The 17,521-nt window shown below is 37.9% G+C and overlaps 1 protein-coding gene across 8 annotated transcripts in view; it reads right to left on the reverse strand.

The window, feature by feature from the left end:
* The window catches only part of mdfic.S (MyoD family inhibitor domain containing S homeolog), a 51,900-nt gene extending 34,814 nt beyond the window's left edge, over positions 1–17,086 (reverse strand). For 3 of the 8 annotated variants that reach the window (XM_041587532.1, XM_041587530.1, XM_041587526.1), the window contains exons 1-2: positions 16,669–16,872; positions 11,469–11,620 (exon numbers count right to left, since the gene is read on the reverse strand). In XM_041587532.1, the coding sequence (XP_041443466.1) occupies positions 11,469–11,562 (94 nt within the window). In that variant the 5' untranslated portion in view covers positions 11,563–11,620; positions 16,669–16,872. 8 annotated transcript variants of the gene reach the window in all.
* Between the last annotated feature and the right edge of the window lie 435 nt (positions 17,087–17,521).

The raw sequence follows: 17,521 nt of genomic DNA on the forward strand, positions 1-17,521 counted from the left end.
CATAAAACTAAAAATTTTGCACATACAAATTCTACCTAATTTACAGAGGGAAAAAACAACCGAAGTCGTTTCCAATTAACCAAATAAGAAGATTTGTGTTACTGACTTCAAAAGGACAATATGGCCACTCACTCAACTTTTTTTTTTATTATGGGACAGCTTTATGAACCATCAAGTCTCTGATATGCCCACCTAAAAACCAGAAATCTATTTATCTTTGAGGGGGAAAACATAAATGCTTTACTTCGAAAAGGGACATAAAAACTACAAGAACACGTAGAAATACGTTCATAAGATTTTGTTCATTGATTTTTGAACAAACCACATGGATTACTAGCTCAAACCTTATTCTCAAAACACCACAATCTTACTTCATATATGATCTTCCATTTACCCTACTAGGTAATAATGGGTTGTGTATGACTAAATGCTTGCTATCATTAATTCTCTAAAGCCATGTTAATGTTCAAAACTAATGGTTGACATTAAATGAAACCAATCCTCAATTGTGGTAAAGTAAAGTAAAGTAAATATAATTCCTGTAAAATATACAATAAATAAAATGAGTGAAACATAGTAAAAAATAACCACAAATTATACAAAGAATGACATTAAATTCAACCAATCATGTGATTATACACAGCAAAATAGTATATCTAATGACCACAAAAATGAAATAAACCAAACAGAGAGGTATCGCTCAAACTTCTTTTAAATAACCACAAGATTTACAAAAAAAAACCCCATCATTTACTGTAGGAACAGTAACATTACAACTACAAAGACCACAGAATACAATATGAAGGCCAAAGGAACAGTACAAGTTTTATAAGAATAAACACTACACAATTCGGTGATAGGAAGTCACCAAAAAACTGAGGAGGCCATGTTAAGTGGATAGCCTTAAACAAAAAGCAACCATTCAAATATAAATAGAACACAAAAAGGGGAAAAAATGTGTGCATGTCTGATTCCAATATAAAAATAAGCACAGAAGTACAAAAATAGTGTAATAAGGTGATGTCTCACTACAAAACAGCCCAGTCCAAGGGTATTACCAACAGTAAAAAACAGTTTGATAGTGAGACTTGCTAATAAATAAAGGCAGTAGCAAAAAAATATATAAAAATTAAAAAGCATTTATTAGGACATGCATCACCTATCGTGTTTCGTGCCAAATGGGCAATTACTCATAGCCTCATAGTGAACAATGCAGGCGCTTACTGTCTGAATTTGAGGTATACACAATGCAGGCTTCATTTAATCTCAGTACGGATACCTTTTAAAGCTTACACAAGGGAAACAGTCACAGCAGGAAGACTTTCATAAGGGGGGCCACAAAAGGGAGGGTTATGGGCCGCATCCACCAGTTGGACAGCACTGATCTAGGGGAACAGTCTCTAAAATAATATGACCAGGGTCTGACTGGGCCAGCGGTATATCGGCCCAGACCCACTCCCCGATCTGTGTGGTGCGCTGATTTTGCGAAAGACGTGCCAGTCTTTGCGCATGCGCACGGGGCTCAAGCTTTTACGTATGTGCATGGGGCCCCCGAGGTTTGGAACCCGGTAGGCTGAATGTGCCAGTCCAACCCTGAATATGACTAATATAACTAATGACTAATAGAACTAGACTACACTGGCAATAATGAACAGTGTTTGCATCCACTTATTGTACAACACTGCAGATTATATAGTTTTTTTTATAAATAAATGTTAAAAATAACTATAATAATAAACTGTTAAAATGTGCTCATTTAGTTGATACATTTCTTAACGGCAACATATTCCCCTGTGATGTGCCAGTCACTAAATCTGTAACCCACATCCAGCCCAAACCCTGCCCATAGCAGTTGAGCAACCCTTGACTCAAACCCACCGGTGTGTCATGGGGGGAGAGGCCTTGTTGAAAAAGAAAGGGCTATAGTAAACAGGGACTGTAGGTGGTAATTCTGGAAATACCCAGCATCAGGAGCTGCCAACCTTCTAAACCAGCATTAGCAACCCTGTTTGGGGACCTGGACCCACCTGACATGCAGGTATCCGATGCATCTATGCATCACTAATTCAGCCTATTTTGAGCATACTCCAAAAACGTTACCAAAGTTACTACGGATACATTAGCTGCTGACATTACTCAAATTGTCTAATACAAGATTCCTCTGCACTCAACCCATTATCAATATATTTAAGACAGCGACATTTTGTGCATACTGCTACTGAAAAATGCCTTACCCTTTAAACAAAACAGGGATTGTTTGTCCATATATTGCAATATATTTAAGCTGGCCAACTACGTCAAAGTCATCCCATATCTGGCCAGTCCTATGCTCAATTTTCATCTGATTCCTTAATGAATCAGATGAAAAAAGTGAGCATAGGACTGGCCAGATATGGGATGACTTTGACGCTTAAATATATTGCAATATATGGACAAACAATCCCTTTGTTTAAAGGGTAAGGCATTTTTCAGTAGCAGTATGCACAAAATGTCGCTGTCTTAAATATATTGATAATGGGTTGAGTGCAGAGGAATCTTGTATTTGTCTATATGTTTTTTGTGGTCACACCCTCATTGCACCCCCGCCTAATGATTTTAAAAACTAGTGGTGAGCACAACTTTCCCTTGTTTGTTATTACTCAAATTGTTACAGATTGAAGAGTAGGCTGACTGAGCAGATACATGGAAACAAGAGAGAATTAAGCAAATTCATTTTTAATACAAAAATAAAAGGAAATAGAAAGTAAATAAATAGAAAGTAAGTGAAAAAGAAATGACTTTTTCTACTGTTAGAAAACTGAACTGTTTGGAAGGTGAAAGTGCTCCACCCACAGTTCAAAAGGGAGTAGCCTTGGGGTATAACGGATTCATTTTTGTGTATTTCATAACACAGATACACTTGTGCTAAACAGCTGTAAGAAATTAAGGTAATTATAAGAACCAAAGCACAGAAATGTATAAAGAACACAGGGAACAATGTATTCTCTAAATAACCATAAGGTTAGGTGTGGTATTTAATGAGGCTTTTATCTGCTAGCAATTTTCTGCAACATCAAAAAAAAATGTTTCACAATAAATTGTGCAATGTTTTGCGAAATATTTAGCCAGCTGACAGGAAAAAAAAAGTTAGAGGAACTTTGGCTTCTTAAGGATTTAAATAAACAGGAGATGTAAGGGACTCAATACATAATTATCTGCATTTGCCCAGATCCTGTGTCCACCATTAAAAATCGAACAAATGCAAAGAAAATGGGAACCCTGATTTGGGTATAACCATTTTTCCAATGTAAGCAATTTATTTTTAAATTGTGACGTGAGAAATGTGTCATCTTCAGTTGTATAGTGTTATGATTTTACGATTATGAGTTTTGTGACTTTAAAGGTTGGATTAATTCTTGTCACTTGCTTAGTGTTCAAATTCTGCAAAATGATATTATATGGGATCATGGACACAGGGCATCCATAATCACATTAATCAAGTGATGATAAAAACATATATACAAAACAACTAAATATACAGTGTAAAAATATTACTTTATAATGCATTTAAATATGAGCTTTCTTATACGGACACTAAGACACATACTTTTTATACCAAAACATGTGAAATCTCTGATGTAATACCCGACTAATGTTCTATGTTCCTGTACTGTAGCTTACATTTTTCATCAATTTTTTCACCCAGATGACATTTAAAGAATTTACCAAACACTCCAAATCAGCCTCTGTGCCATTGCCCCTAAGGCTTTATTAAGCAGAAAAGCAGCTCAAGACCTAGTGGGGTTTTAAGATCACAGGCAGAAGATGGCAAAACACTGCAGAACCAAGTGCAAGTAAATTGCAATAAAACAGCACATTTACTTAAAAAAAAACATTTAAAACCCTGGAGTGTCAATACATGTGTATGTGTGTGTTTCTATGTATGTGTAAGTAGGTTCAGTTATGCATCTAGAGAGCAGATTTTGTCAAACTGTCACAATTTTTAATCTACTATAACGGAGCTAGTGTTTTTAGCAGTGTGTAGAAAACAAACTGTGCAATATTATAGATCATAAGCAAGTTCGTGCATATAGCAGACTTGATTTTTTGAACCACACACACAAAGTAATTAACTGAAAGGCAAATTAGAACTACATTAGAGTCCTTAGGACAGAATATCGTGAAAATGCCTTTCCCTCTCACCAGTGACATCTTCACTGTAATAGTAATAATAATAATAATAATAATAATACTTTGGTGAAGCCTCTATACATCATAGAACCTGCAACAACCAAAGACGTGCAAAGGAGACACTGTTCAATGAAAATAAAAGTTAAGGGTTGTAACACATCATTTATACAGCAGCATTAAAAAAATCATACTAACATAAATGAAGTCACCAAAATAAATCCAACACTGTATAAATAGAGACTTTAAGCAATTGTAGTAAAACTTGTCCCATTGCTATAATGCATAAAAAACAATAATCACTGCAGAGCTATGGAAATAAATCTAATAACAGGAGACAACATCATTTTCAACCATTACACCTACAATTACTTCAAATTACAAATGCTCCAAGTTTTAGTTAGAACACACGGAAGAGCTATTAGATAGGATCAAGAAAATGTGTGGCCAAGCAGTTTTATAATAAATAAATGCAAGTAAGTGACTCCAAGCAAAGTCAAGAGAAAAACAAAACGAAGAGAAAAATAATTACAATACATTTATTTTTTTAGGATTACATTTTGCAAATATTTCAACTAAAAGGTATAGGTGTTTAAAAGAGAACTAAAATATTCTGAGCGAAGACTTTACCAACAGATATATCCCAATAAGAAACTTAAATAACACAGGAAGAATTGTGGGAGTAAAAGGCTCTGTCCACTCATTGGCCGAGTACAGTACATTCCTAATACATATGTGTCCTTACTATATGTGTGAGCGCAATACCTCAGGATCCAGAAATATAGACTTATCCAAAGGGAAAACATAGCACTGTTGCCTCCATAGAGTCTTATCTGAATGAGCAATTCTTCATTTTTTTATAGATTTGCCTTTTCTCTAATAAAAAGAACAGTAGTTTTTACTCGATGATAACTAAGTCTACATTCATGGCAACCCTGTTTTTTGTTTGTCTGTTTTTTTAAACAATGACATTTTTAGTAGCTCTAAAATATGTTGCTCCAAATTACATACAGAACATGCATTTGGACAGGTCCCAAACAGTCTGGACGATGGCCTGTATTAGAAAACATATTTTTCAATAAAAGGCTTTATTTATACAAATGTTTTATGTACAGGCTGATTTATGTGAAAACTTTTCTACAGACAGGTATATAGTTCCCCTTTAGCTCAGGAATTGCACTAATTGAAAAGATTTGCACACCAATGTATTTTGTATCAGTTATTAACTCAAATAATTTTTTAGTATTTACAGGTACATCAACACACAAACATTTGTTCATCAGCACTCTTCTTCAGTGCCAAATATCACAGTGGGTGGGGAGCCACATCATGTACTGCAAAGAATGTTTTCAAGACCAAACCTCTCCAAATGCTCCAACAAGCAATGTCTCCAATAGCAGGAATAATAAAAAGGCCAGTGACGTATTTCATAAAATAAACATTTTTATGATTTCACTTTCTAACAAAGAGCTCTAGATTGCTGTTTGATGGCAATATGAATGGTTTCCATAGTTGCAAACCTCCATATTTATGGACATTAACTATAAAAAGCGCTTCTTTTACAGGCTACATTCAAACATCTGGCACTTTTGCTTTATAATCAGAGAGCTGAAAAGCCAAATCTATCCACTCATAACTTCACACTGTTCATTAATTCTGCCAGAGGGGCCCGACTACACAAAAGGGGGTTTCTGAAATTTCAGCAATTCTGTCACTAAACATAATTATTAAAGGGAAGCTGTCATGATTTTTATGGTGTATTCTTTTATTTCTAAATTATATTTTTTATACTGCAAATACACTCTACCATGTAAAAATGGTTAATTATAATTTGGATGTAGGCATCCACCTTAGGTCATTTTGCCTGCTCATGTGCTTTCAAGAGCCAGTGCTGCACTATGGTACTATTTCTAACAGGCTATAGTTTCTACTACTCAATGTAATGGAAGGAATCACAGTGGGACATATATTTTGCTGGTCTTATATCTACCAGGGAACCGTTATCTGGTTACCTTCCCATTGATCTGCTGATGGGCTGCTAGGGGAGCGGGGTGATATCGCTGCAACTTCCAGGGCAGCAGAAAAGAGTGACTATAGTTTATAACAGCACAAGTCACATAACTGGGGGTACCTGGGAAACTGACAATACGTCTAGCCCCATGTCAGATTTCAAAATTAAATGTAAACAAATCTGTTTACTCTTTTGAAAAATGGATTTCAGTGCAGAAGTATGCTGGAGCAGCACATTAACTGATGCATTTTGGAAAAAAACACCTTTTCCCATGACACTATCTCTTTAAATGAGGTGCAACCGCATAGAACCTTGTAATTTGGAAATTAATAAAAGTAATTACCTTAACAAAATTAGCAATAGCTGTGCAAGTTAAAAGGGTTGCTAGGGCACAACATTGTGATTTTGCATAGAGGACATGTACTGGTGTTTCAATCATCTAAAATCACACATCTTAAATTTACTCAGGGCCAGAAATAGGCCGAAGAGGCACGTACAGTACCTAGGACACAACAGTGCTAGGCATGTACCGCTTTTCTCTGCCTACCCTTAGTTCAGGGTCCTGGAAGATAGCTGGATGACGGCATTTGAGCTCATCATTCCTCACCGCTTGTCACCACATGAACGCAGGAGGGAGAGGATGCTGCGATCATGGTCAACTTGCCCTGGCCAGCTCTCTGACTTGGCCCAGCACTGAATGTACCGAATAACCAGAAGTTGATGACATCAAGCTTTAGTAAATTGCACTGCAAAGCGGAGAAATTTGCAGAGAAAGTCAGGGTCTACTAAAGCTAGGTCATTTATAGCAGCCTTATGAAAGGAAAAAAAAAAAAACCAGTTTCTGATCTGTAGTTTCAGCATTTTTTTTTACTTTTTTTTTTTAAGTTTAAAGTATACCTGATCCTGTTCCATATCAATTTATCATTATTCTGGTGAGTGGAAGCAGCCATAATCATTCTGAAGAAGAAAGTGTGTCTGATTTATATATTGAGATTTTACAATGCTTGCCTGGCTTTACCCCAATAAAACTTGTTTTCAACCGTCCATTGTGCTGGTACATTTATTGCAAATGCAATACAGGTAGATAGAAATGGGCTAAAACACAGAATGTATACAAGTCGATAGGTAGAACTAAATTTCCAAAATATGCACACTATTGCCATACTGCTATGATTGAAGGCATTACAAAACTTCTGGAACCACGTTACAAGGTTATTAGGTTATTCATGTGACGGTTAAAGGCCTCTTTGAAGCATTAGTCAAAAACACAAAGTGTGTTTTGGGGTTTTTTTTTTGCGTAACATCTATTTTACTATTTTTTGGTTCTATGGTTTGGTAGGATAAAAACATTTTATTTTTTAAGACTTCCACAGTACGCAAATAGCCGGACAAAGCCTAAAATGTAAAGTATATGTTTTGTAAGATGATATCATTTCCACTCAGGAAGCACATTTGCTCCAAGTCACATAAATTATCTAAGCAAGTTATTCATGGTTCTTTTGTTTTACAGCCGCATATTTCAGGAAGAGATCTACAGAAGTCAAAAGAAGTTCTCAATATTCACTTAAAATACTGCAGGAAGCTAGTACTGCTTTATAATAGATAGTTTCTATCTCACCTTTTCCCAGAGTATTCAAGACAGTTCTAATCTGTCTGTTCAGATTTAATAACATGACCAACTGTAAAAACAAAGACAGCAGAGACTCAGAATAGCAGAGGGTCAAGGTAATTGGCAGGCTATGAAGTCCAAACCTCAGGTCAAGAAGGTAAAAATCATGACAAGAGGCAAGTTTAAAAATGTTTCAAAATGTTTTACGTTTTTAAAAGGCCAAAGGTCTGAGAAGATGGTAAATAGGATCAGCACACAGTAACTAGAAAAATAAGTAAGTTCCAGTAATAGAAAGGGCTCCAGAAAGTGAAGGTAGCAGAACCCAGTTTAGGCAAAGGAAAACAAAGGGAGTTCCTATTCAAAGGAAATTAGGTGTCAAAACACTGAGCTATGGATCAGAATTGGAGTAGTAGGGTACAATAAACCATACTTTCCACTACGTTAACAGGGGCACCAAAAACAGGCACAGCAGTAGGGTTCTGAGACTGGAACACACACACACACACAAACACTCAGACTTATTTATTACATGTCAGTTTTAATGGTTTTAGAAGTATTTTGAAAACCACAACTAAACTCACAATCTCTAAAACCACGTTTGTCACTGAATTTATAAAAAGATCCAAATATAAAAAGTACAAAAGAAAAAAGCGCTCAATGACGTGCAGAAAATTTTGGACAACTCCTAGTGTGGTTTTTACACTTAAATCTTGAAGTGTTAGAGACCTTTTTATAGAAATATAGGAAAACCACAAATGTTTCGAGATTCGTGGAAAAAAAATTGCAATTCAATTGTTGCTGGTGAGATGGAGAAATTATAAATTTAAGGAGATATGTTTTGTTTCAAAGAGATTGGAATTTATAAAGCTGTACAATCAAAAATGTTTGGAAATACATGTGACCAGACAGAATCCATTATTAAGCAAAGTTTAAACAAAGCATGTGGTTAACAGAAACACTGTCCGTTAGGCTCAGAAAGCAGGATTTACAGAAGCTGACAAAGAGGACGTTAATGAGATGTCATCCTACATTGAATATTTGACAATGAACTTATACAGCCGAGCATACAAAGAGCACATGGAAGAAATGAATATGGGAATTTTCAAGGATCCAAAACAAAATTCCTTCAGACTAATAAGTTGTATACAGTATATTCATGCTTTAAGAAAAAACTCAAAATAACTTGTTTCCTTTATATAAATAAATATAATTTATGACTGCCCAAATAGGGGAGCCAAGGCTTAGTTGCTTTTTGCTACTCTGTGAAGCTCTAGATTATATGAAAGTCGGCACATCACTCCATATTGGTTAAGATCAAATCAGAAAATGGGTCGTACCTGATCCATTGTTTGTCTTCCCATACCCTACCCACACCCAAAGTGGTCTAAAATGTTTCACCTTAACAAACCTGACCCACTTTAATGACATCTCAAATAGCTGTGGTTGTAAATTTGACGTCACTGAATGTGGGAATTGGGTGCGAGTGCATCACCACAAGAGAGGGTCCGATTTAAGTTTGACCAGCCTGAACACAAATATGGGGCTTCATTTCTCAGCCAGGACCTGCCTGAACTACAGGTTCGCTGGGTATCCACTTTACTGCCTTGCAATTTACTGCCCTAGGTTTGATTCCAACAAACTGCAACAATTCTGTATGATCTCTTCATACTTGTGGGTGCTCAAGATTCCTGTCATCTTCCTGGTGAAGAGGTATGCCCCTAAAATGTTGTATTTTTCATTAAACCACAGGGGCTCAACCATTTTTTGCAAAAATTCTGTATGCTGCATTGCTTTAATTCAACATGTACCAAGTGGGTGTGCTGAGAAATGAGTGTCATTTGAATTTTGAAGCCTGGGTGTGCAAGTGTGTTTGAGAGTACCAAAAACATACAGAACATTTAAAAGGTTCTTTATAAAAGTTAGTGCCAAACATTTTTGTAAAAATAGCTGTGTATACAATATGTCTTATCTGCTTTGTGTGAATATCTATGTATGCACTTTTCTTCTGTATGTCCAGATTTCTGTCCATTTTGGTGTATGTTTGTGATGAGTGTCTGAAATTGCCATGACTTCCTTTTTATACTTTTTTGTACATGTTAACTTACTGTTCCTTTGTGTATATTTCTGCACAGCTCTGAACCTATATTTGTTTTTTTGAACCTATCTCTGGTTTTACTAATAGGATGTGTGTGTGCCTGCAAGCAATATTTTTGTGAACATATCTGTTCTTTGCTTATGTTTGTGCTTTACACCACAGCTGTTTACTACAGGCCTTACTCCCATTTTACAGTTCTGTAAACTGTTCTCATCCATACCCCAAGTATTTGCACAGCGCATACCTCCAAAGCCCTGACCAACAGTAACACAGCTTTTCCCCTGCATGCTTATGACTACAATAGACCCCCCCCCCTCCATTTCTCTGCAGATGTAGTTTAATTTCATATTGGCACTCAATATATTTGTAAATAAATTGCAGCCATCCCAGTGTCTCAGTTTGATGTCACATTGCACAGGAATAAACATCCCACCCATCATTAGACCTAGGGCCCACCGGGATCACGCCACAGGCCGAACACCAGCAAATATGAACAGCCACCCTGACCCTATGCACCCTTTCTCAACTCAGACCCTGACAAATCAGTGTGGTGCTTGTAGAACAGCACCCCACTCGTCCATCTCTGACCTCACCCAAGGCAGGGAGACATGGGTAAATAAGATATAGCAGTTGCCATGTTGAGTTGGAGGATGATGGCCTAGCAGTCTGATACTGACCCAGGACATCACTACTCCAGTATACAACTAGATGCACTTCACAAACTCAATACCATTTAACTGCAGTAAAATACAGACACATACCAAAAGGAATCCTTACCATTTTATTAACCCTTGACAACTCCCACAATTATTACCATATTAAGCAAATTTTATTATGAGACCAACTTATCTTAAGGCACAAAGCAGCAAGCTTTTATCCAAGCAACTCTTAGTGGCCATATTATAACACCATCTCGTTTTGCTGAGGAGAATTATAGCATCTGTGTTTTAAAGGAAAGGTAAAATATATACCCACAAACCTTACTTGACAAATTTAAATGGAAGCCATGTTATGCATAACAATTATTTTCCAACAACCCTTAGGCTCACAAATATTGGCATACTCAACTTGTTCTGTTGCAAAATGATAAGATTCTGGGACTTGACTCATTGCTTTTCAGAGTATCTGTGAACCACCCGAAATAGAAAGCAGAGGGAATTCAAGTCCCAGAATCCATCACGTCTAAATGGGACAAGTTAAGAGAGGAGTTGGATCACCCTATGAGCCTAAATGGTTGGAATCTGTGTATATCTGGGTATTGCCAGTTTTGTGTTTAATATTAGAGTTATAGCTTAATAATGAATTTGCCCAAGACTTTTCACAATATACAACTCTGCAGCTATGTAGTCTGAAAAAATTTGCAAGGACAGAAACTTCTAAAAAAGTTGGTTGAGTTCTCAGATGTACTACTGGGATATTATAAATGCAAGGTGGCATCCTGGGAATTATGAGTCATAAATAGAGCAGAAATAAATATAGAAGCTCTTTTGGGCAAGACCCTCTTCACCTTTTGTATTGGTTACTGGTCGCTATGTATGTAATTCTTTATGTTCTTTTACAGCGTTGCAAAATATGTTGTGACCTACCATGTGGGAGGGGGACCAAAAGACTCTCTTCTGTTGAAGTTACTTGCTCAGGCCCTTCAGGCCTTGGAGAAAATGGTTCTCTCTCTTGGGACATCTGCCAGGCCTCTCAGCAAGAAATATAATTGTAATTAACAATGAATCCCGAGTAGACACTGAAACAGAATAAACATTAAAACATGAGTGATTGCTATGTAAAGTTACTGAAAACAATAAGATTATATATTGTATAAAAAGCTGTATTGTAGTATGGTTTTGGGGAAAATAGTTTTGCATTACTTCTATAAATGTTATTGTCACTTTTTGTCCTTTTATGAGGGAATCAATTTCCTGTGTCTATTTCATTTCTTGCAAGTAATCAGTGCGCACACAGGCCTGAAGAAGGATCAACTGTGCATTTTTAGCAGGCTAGAAGCATATTGGTGTTTTCCAGAGAAAAGATTACTAGTGACTTAAGCATTAAAGAGATAAGAATGCTTAGCTGATGCAAAGTATATTATATTGAAGTTGCAATTGTATAAACACAGTACACAAACTCGTAATTGACATGAAAGAAAAGAAAAACACTTGAAAAAAAAAAAAAAAGAAATAGTTCAGAAAAAAGGAAGCACAGATCTGAGGACAGTATCTCTTTAGGTTAATGGCACACTGGGCTGTACCTCAGCTTCTCTTCGCCAATGTGCTCCCATGCGCTCTTCTGTGTCTCTGCACTGACAGGCACAGTTCCAGCAAAAATGCATAACTAGTGTTTACACAAGTCCATCAAGTACAACCCCTCCAAATGAAAACCCAGCATCCGTACACACACCACTCCATATTTTTACATAAATTATATATACCCATATCTATACTAACTATAGAGTTTAGTATCACAGTAGCCTTTGATATTATGTCTGTCCAAAAAATCACAAGCCATTCTTAAAGGCATTAACTGAATCAGCCATCACATCATCATCTGGCAGTGCATTCCACAACCTCACTGTCCTGACCGTGAACAACCACCTACGTTGCTTCAAATGAAAGTTCTTTTCTTCTAGTCTGAAGGGGTGGCCTCTGGTACGCTGATCCACTTTATGGGTAAAAAGGTCCCCTGCTATTTGTCTATAATGTCCTCTAATGTACTTGTAAAGTGTAATCATGTCCCCTCGCAAGCGCCTTTTTTCCTGAGAAAACAACCCCAACCTTGACAGTCTACCCTCATAATTTAAGTCTTCCATCCCTCTAACCAATTTAGTTGCACGTCTCTGCACTCTCTCCAGCTCATTTATATCCCTCTTAAGGACTGGAGTCCAAAACTGCACTGCATACTCCAGATGGGGCCTTACCAGGGACCTATAAAGAGGCATAATTATGTTTTCATCCCTTGAGTTAATGCCCTTTTTTATGCAAGTCAGAACTTTATTTGCTTTAGTCACCACAGAATGACACTGCCCAGAATTAGACAACTTATTATCTACAAAAACCCCTAGATCCTTCTCATTTAAGGAAACTCCCAACACACTGCCATTTAGTGTATAACCTGCAATTTATATTATTTTTGGCCAGAGTGCATAACCTTGCATTTATCAACATTGAACCTCATTTTCCAGTTTGGTGCCCAGTTTTCCAACTTAGACAAATCACTGTGCAAAATGGCAGCATCCTGCATGGAACCTATAGTTCTGCACAATTTAGTATCATCTGCAAAAATAGAAACAGAACTTTTAATGCCCACGTCCAGGTTATTAATAAACAAGTTGAAAAGCAAGGGACCTAGTACAGAGCCTTGCGGTACTCCACTAACAACACTGGGTCAATTAGAAAATGTTCCATTTACCTCCACTCTTTGTAGTCTATCTTTTAGCCAGTTCTCTATCCAGGTACAAATACTATGTTCCAGGCCAACATTCCTTAATTTAACCAGTAACCTTTTGTGTGGCACTGTATCAAATGCTTTAGCTATGTGTCAGCACACAGGCCAAAGTTGTCCCTGTCAAGGCAGAGACATGGGAAACAGGCCAGCAGGTCCGCTAATGACACATCTTAAAAGGGTTGTTCACTTCCAAACACTTTGATTGTTCCCCAGAAATAAAGACTTTTTTCAATTACTCTCCATTGTTTAATTTTTACTGTTTTTCCACAATCAAAGTTTAAAGTTGAATTTTCCGGTCTCTGATGTTTCAGTCTGGCAGCTCAGTAATTCAGGTGTAGACGCTAAACAATTTTGCAACATTTAGTTGATACATTACTCTGCAGCATCTATGTAGTATTAGCAACTATTGTATCAATTCCAACAGTTGCCTGTAATGAAACCCAGGGATTCTGCTCAGCAGGGACAAAGATAAGAAATGTATCAACTAAATGTATCAATTTAGAACAGTTTACAGGGTCGACGACTCCCCTCTCAGAGCTGCTTTAAAAGGTGAAAAATTACAGTTTACACTTCAATAATATAAAAACAGTGACACATAGAAAATAGAAAAGTATTGGAAAACTTTGTTATTTCTGGTGATCTATCTGAAAACAACTAGTTGTTTGAAGGTGAACAACCCCTTTAAGGGCTGAACTCCAAGGACGTTTTTCATCAGATCGGCGCACGGTGACGAAACACACGGCGACAAGTCAGATACAAACGCAGGCGTCAAAATATAATTGGACTCAACAAAAAATCGCAGGTAAAAACTACATTACATCCGTCACGACTGTCAGATGTGAACGCAGAAAGCACCATCTTCATCCGAAAGTCTAACTTTGTAGTTTTTACCTGTGACTTTTCGTTGAGTCCCATTATATTTTAAAGCCTGGACTACATCCGACCTGCCGTCTGCGTTTTGTCGTCGTGCGCCGATCCAACGAAAAATGTCTGTGAAGTTCAGCCCTAAGATTTAGCCCCATGTGGCACTTAAACCATCCGCAGACATTCGAAGCATCAGTAGTACAGGATCCGTTAACTGAAAACCCATTATCCAGAAAGCTCCGAATTATGGAAAGGCTGTCTTCCATAGACTCCATTTTATCCCAAAAAAAAGTGATTTCCTTTTTCTCTGTAATAATAAAACGATACTGTGTGCATGATCCAAACTAAAATATATTTAAATCCTTATTGGAAACAAAACCAAATTAACATTTACATAATTTTCTAATAGATTTAGGTTAGTGGGAGATGGAGAGATTAGACGCCCAGCTGCAAATCTCCCCTACTGCGGGCGACTAATCTCCCCAAATGCCTTCTTGCCGGCAAGAATATGAATCACTGGCCGGATGTCATACATTTCCGAAGTTGCCTCACGAGGAAACTTCAAAAACCCGTAGCGATTTGTTTGCCATCCCACCGGCGAATCATATTCTTGCCTGTGGGAAGGCATTTCAGGGAGATTAGTCGCACGAAGAAAAGAAGATTTGTCACTAGGCGACTAATCTCTCTGAATCTTCAAGTGTTCCACCACCCTTAAGGTACAAAGATCTAAACTATGGAAAGATCCATAATCTGCAAAACCAGTTCCCGTGCATTCTATTTCCCATACCTGTATACTAAATAACTATGAAGCTATTAGATAAAGGTTATTTGATCCTGCGTTGTCTTGAAGGACAGTAGCTCTGCTTCTGGGAGTTTATCTAAAGTTTCAGTCAAAAAGATAGGTTTCTGTTGTTTGACAGAAAGTAAACAGATACAGTATATATTAGGTGAACATCAGAACAAAAGGTGCAAATGATGTTTAAAGACATACAATAAAACATGTTTCCTAACTGCATTACTTTACACAGTTTTTACATTGTGTTTAGGTAAGCCATAGCCACTTTCAATGTGAAGGAAAATCAGTTTTACGGGAAACCTAAATCTCAGGGTTAATGATCAACTTTTGCTGGCTGATTGATACTGAGCATATTACAAATTTCACAGCATCACTTTCTTGCACATGAAGGTAACTATCTTCTATCGATTACATGTATTATCACTATATCCCCGGAATGGGCAACTGCAGCTTAACTTTAACTCCCAGCATATGAATGGTTTAGTACCTGCTGTCACACAAACCTGACCGGTGTATTTTTGCAGACAGATCAGTAAACAATTTTTTCTCTCTAGCTCTACTCCTTTACTTAGGAGGTAACAGAGCAATACGATAATTAGTCCAGCTCAGGCACGTCCCACTTTCTATCTTTACTTTACCTTGCATGAAAAGAAGTTTGTTTCCTTCCCCTCTTACTCACTCTTCTCTCTCAGTTTCAATCCCAATTTTTCATCATATCCGGAGCCTCATATCCCCCCCCTTTGGCAGACAGATGCCCGCCCTGAAAGACACAAAGGAGGCGGTTCAGGGGGGGGGCTGCCCCCCTCCCAGTCCCTGAGTCAAGCTTAAAGCAGAAGCGCCAGATGTGACACTTTGATACATTCATCCAGAGGTGGCCCTGCCCAAAGCCTGGGGATGAGCCAGAGCGCACCTTCACATGAGCCAGGCTTCACCCCTTACACATGATACATTCCCCCACACCCATAATGACTTTGCTCAGCCTCACGCTGCCCAGAAAGCTGGGCTGAATATGAAACTGATCCACTCTAATAACCAGCATTTCTTTTTTTCTTTTTTCCCCCCAACGGCCAGGATTCTTTTATTTATATTGTAAATGGACAAATCTCACAGAATACACCAACAACTAGGGATGATTGACAGCATTAAGGTACCATTAATAACCAGCATTTCTACTCTACTTTTATTTAGTCTTAACATTTCCCTTTTTATTCTGCTGGTCTGTGCAGGAATCCAACTTGCACTGCTTATGTTCCTAATGCACAGTACCATACAAGTGATTTCTACCTGTGCATGTCTTAGCCTGTACTTTACTTACATTAACCCAAACAAGCTCCAATCCCTGCCACCATGCTTCATGAAAACAAGGAAAGCCCTACCTGGGCCCCCTAGTGTAACTACACTGCTGCTATACAGCTTTCCCACTGACAATTAACCCACAAGTTGTAACTACAACTCCCAGCTCTACCTTCGCATCTGCTATAGACATTAACTCCCTCCATAGTGGAAGGTACAGTTAAAGATGCTGGAGAAAGTGAGAAAGGCTACTTGTTTTATCTGTAGTTATCCAGTTTCTTATATAGCAAGTGCAGTTGTTATTTAGGTTGAGAGAGAGAGAGAGAGAGAGAGTGAGTGAGTTGAGCAGCAGCAGGGAATGGCTACACAGCGATAAGACGCAACAGCAGCGCGGATACCTCACTCAAGAGTCCAGATGCCACAGCACGATAGCCAGTCAAGTAAAAAGAACTCCCCAAATGGCACCAGCACGAGATTATAATGAAGCCCTGGGGAGGCTAAGCCTCCCCAAACCAGCGGTGTGAATTTCCTTAAAACCGGGGAGCTTGAGCAAAGCATTCCAACTTCGCACTGTTCAATTGGAAGCAGCGACTTTAGTTTGTACTTACTGCCTCTGGAGTCTGCAGCAGCCTGTGAGATCAGCTGACTGCGGAGCGGGAGGGGGCGGGATCTACATGCTCACAGCTGATTTATGTGCAATAAACAATTTTTTAAGTTGAGCCTCGTGTTTAAACACAGTGTGTGTATAGGTATAGGTCAGACTTTATCGATTTTTATTCATATATTTTAATGCCTTTACTTTGACGTCCATTCAGAAACCAATGAGTAAGTGAAGAGTGAGTCACACGTAAAAGCTGAATTGCTGTGTATAGGCAGTGTGGATCTAAATTCATCTTGCTGCACTTTAACTCCTTCCTGCCCCGAGTTGCCTGAGGACATTATGAGAGTGTTTTGTGAAAAAGAAACAACATAAAGAACCACAGGGGGTCATTTATAAAGTTCACGCAGCGTGTATTTATTCGCAAATGTTTGTTCTGCACAGGCTTTTTCCTGAACTGAAATACAATGCACTGCTCTGCCCGTCTTTCTGTTTTTTTCCGCATTGTGAATACATTTTAGCAAAAAATGAGACGGGTGTTTGCGTGAGTGCGCGGCGCGCCCCCTGCGCAAGGTTGTTGCACGCGAAAATAGCGTTAACAGTAACTTAAATTTACAATTTGAGAAACTGTTTTCTGAATATTTTCTCCGCCC

The sequence above is a fragment of the Xenopus laevis genome, chromosome 3S (genome assembly GCF_017654675.1).
Source record: "Xenopus laevis strain J_2021 chromosome 3S, Xenopus_laevis_v10.1, whole genome shotgun sequence".
In the NCBI taxonomy this organism is placed as follows: domain Eukaryota; kingdom Metazoa; phylum Chordata; class Amphibia; order Anura; family Pipidae; genus Xenopus; species Xenopus laevis.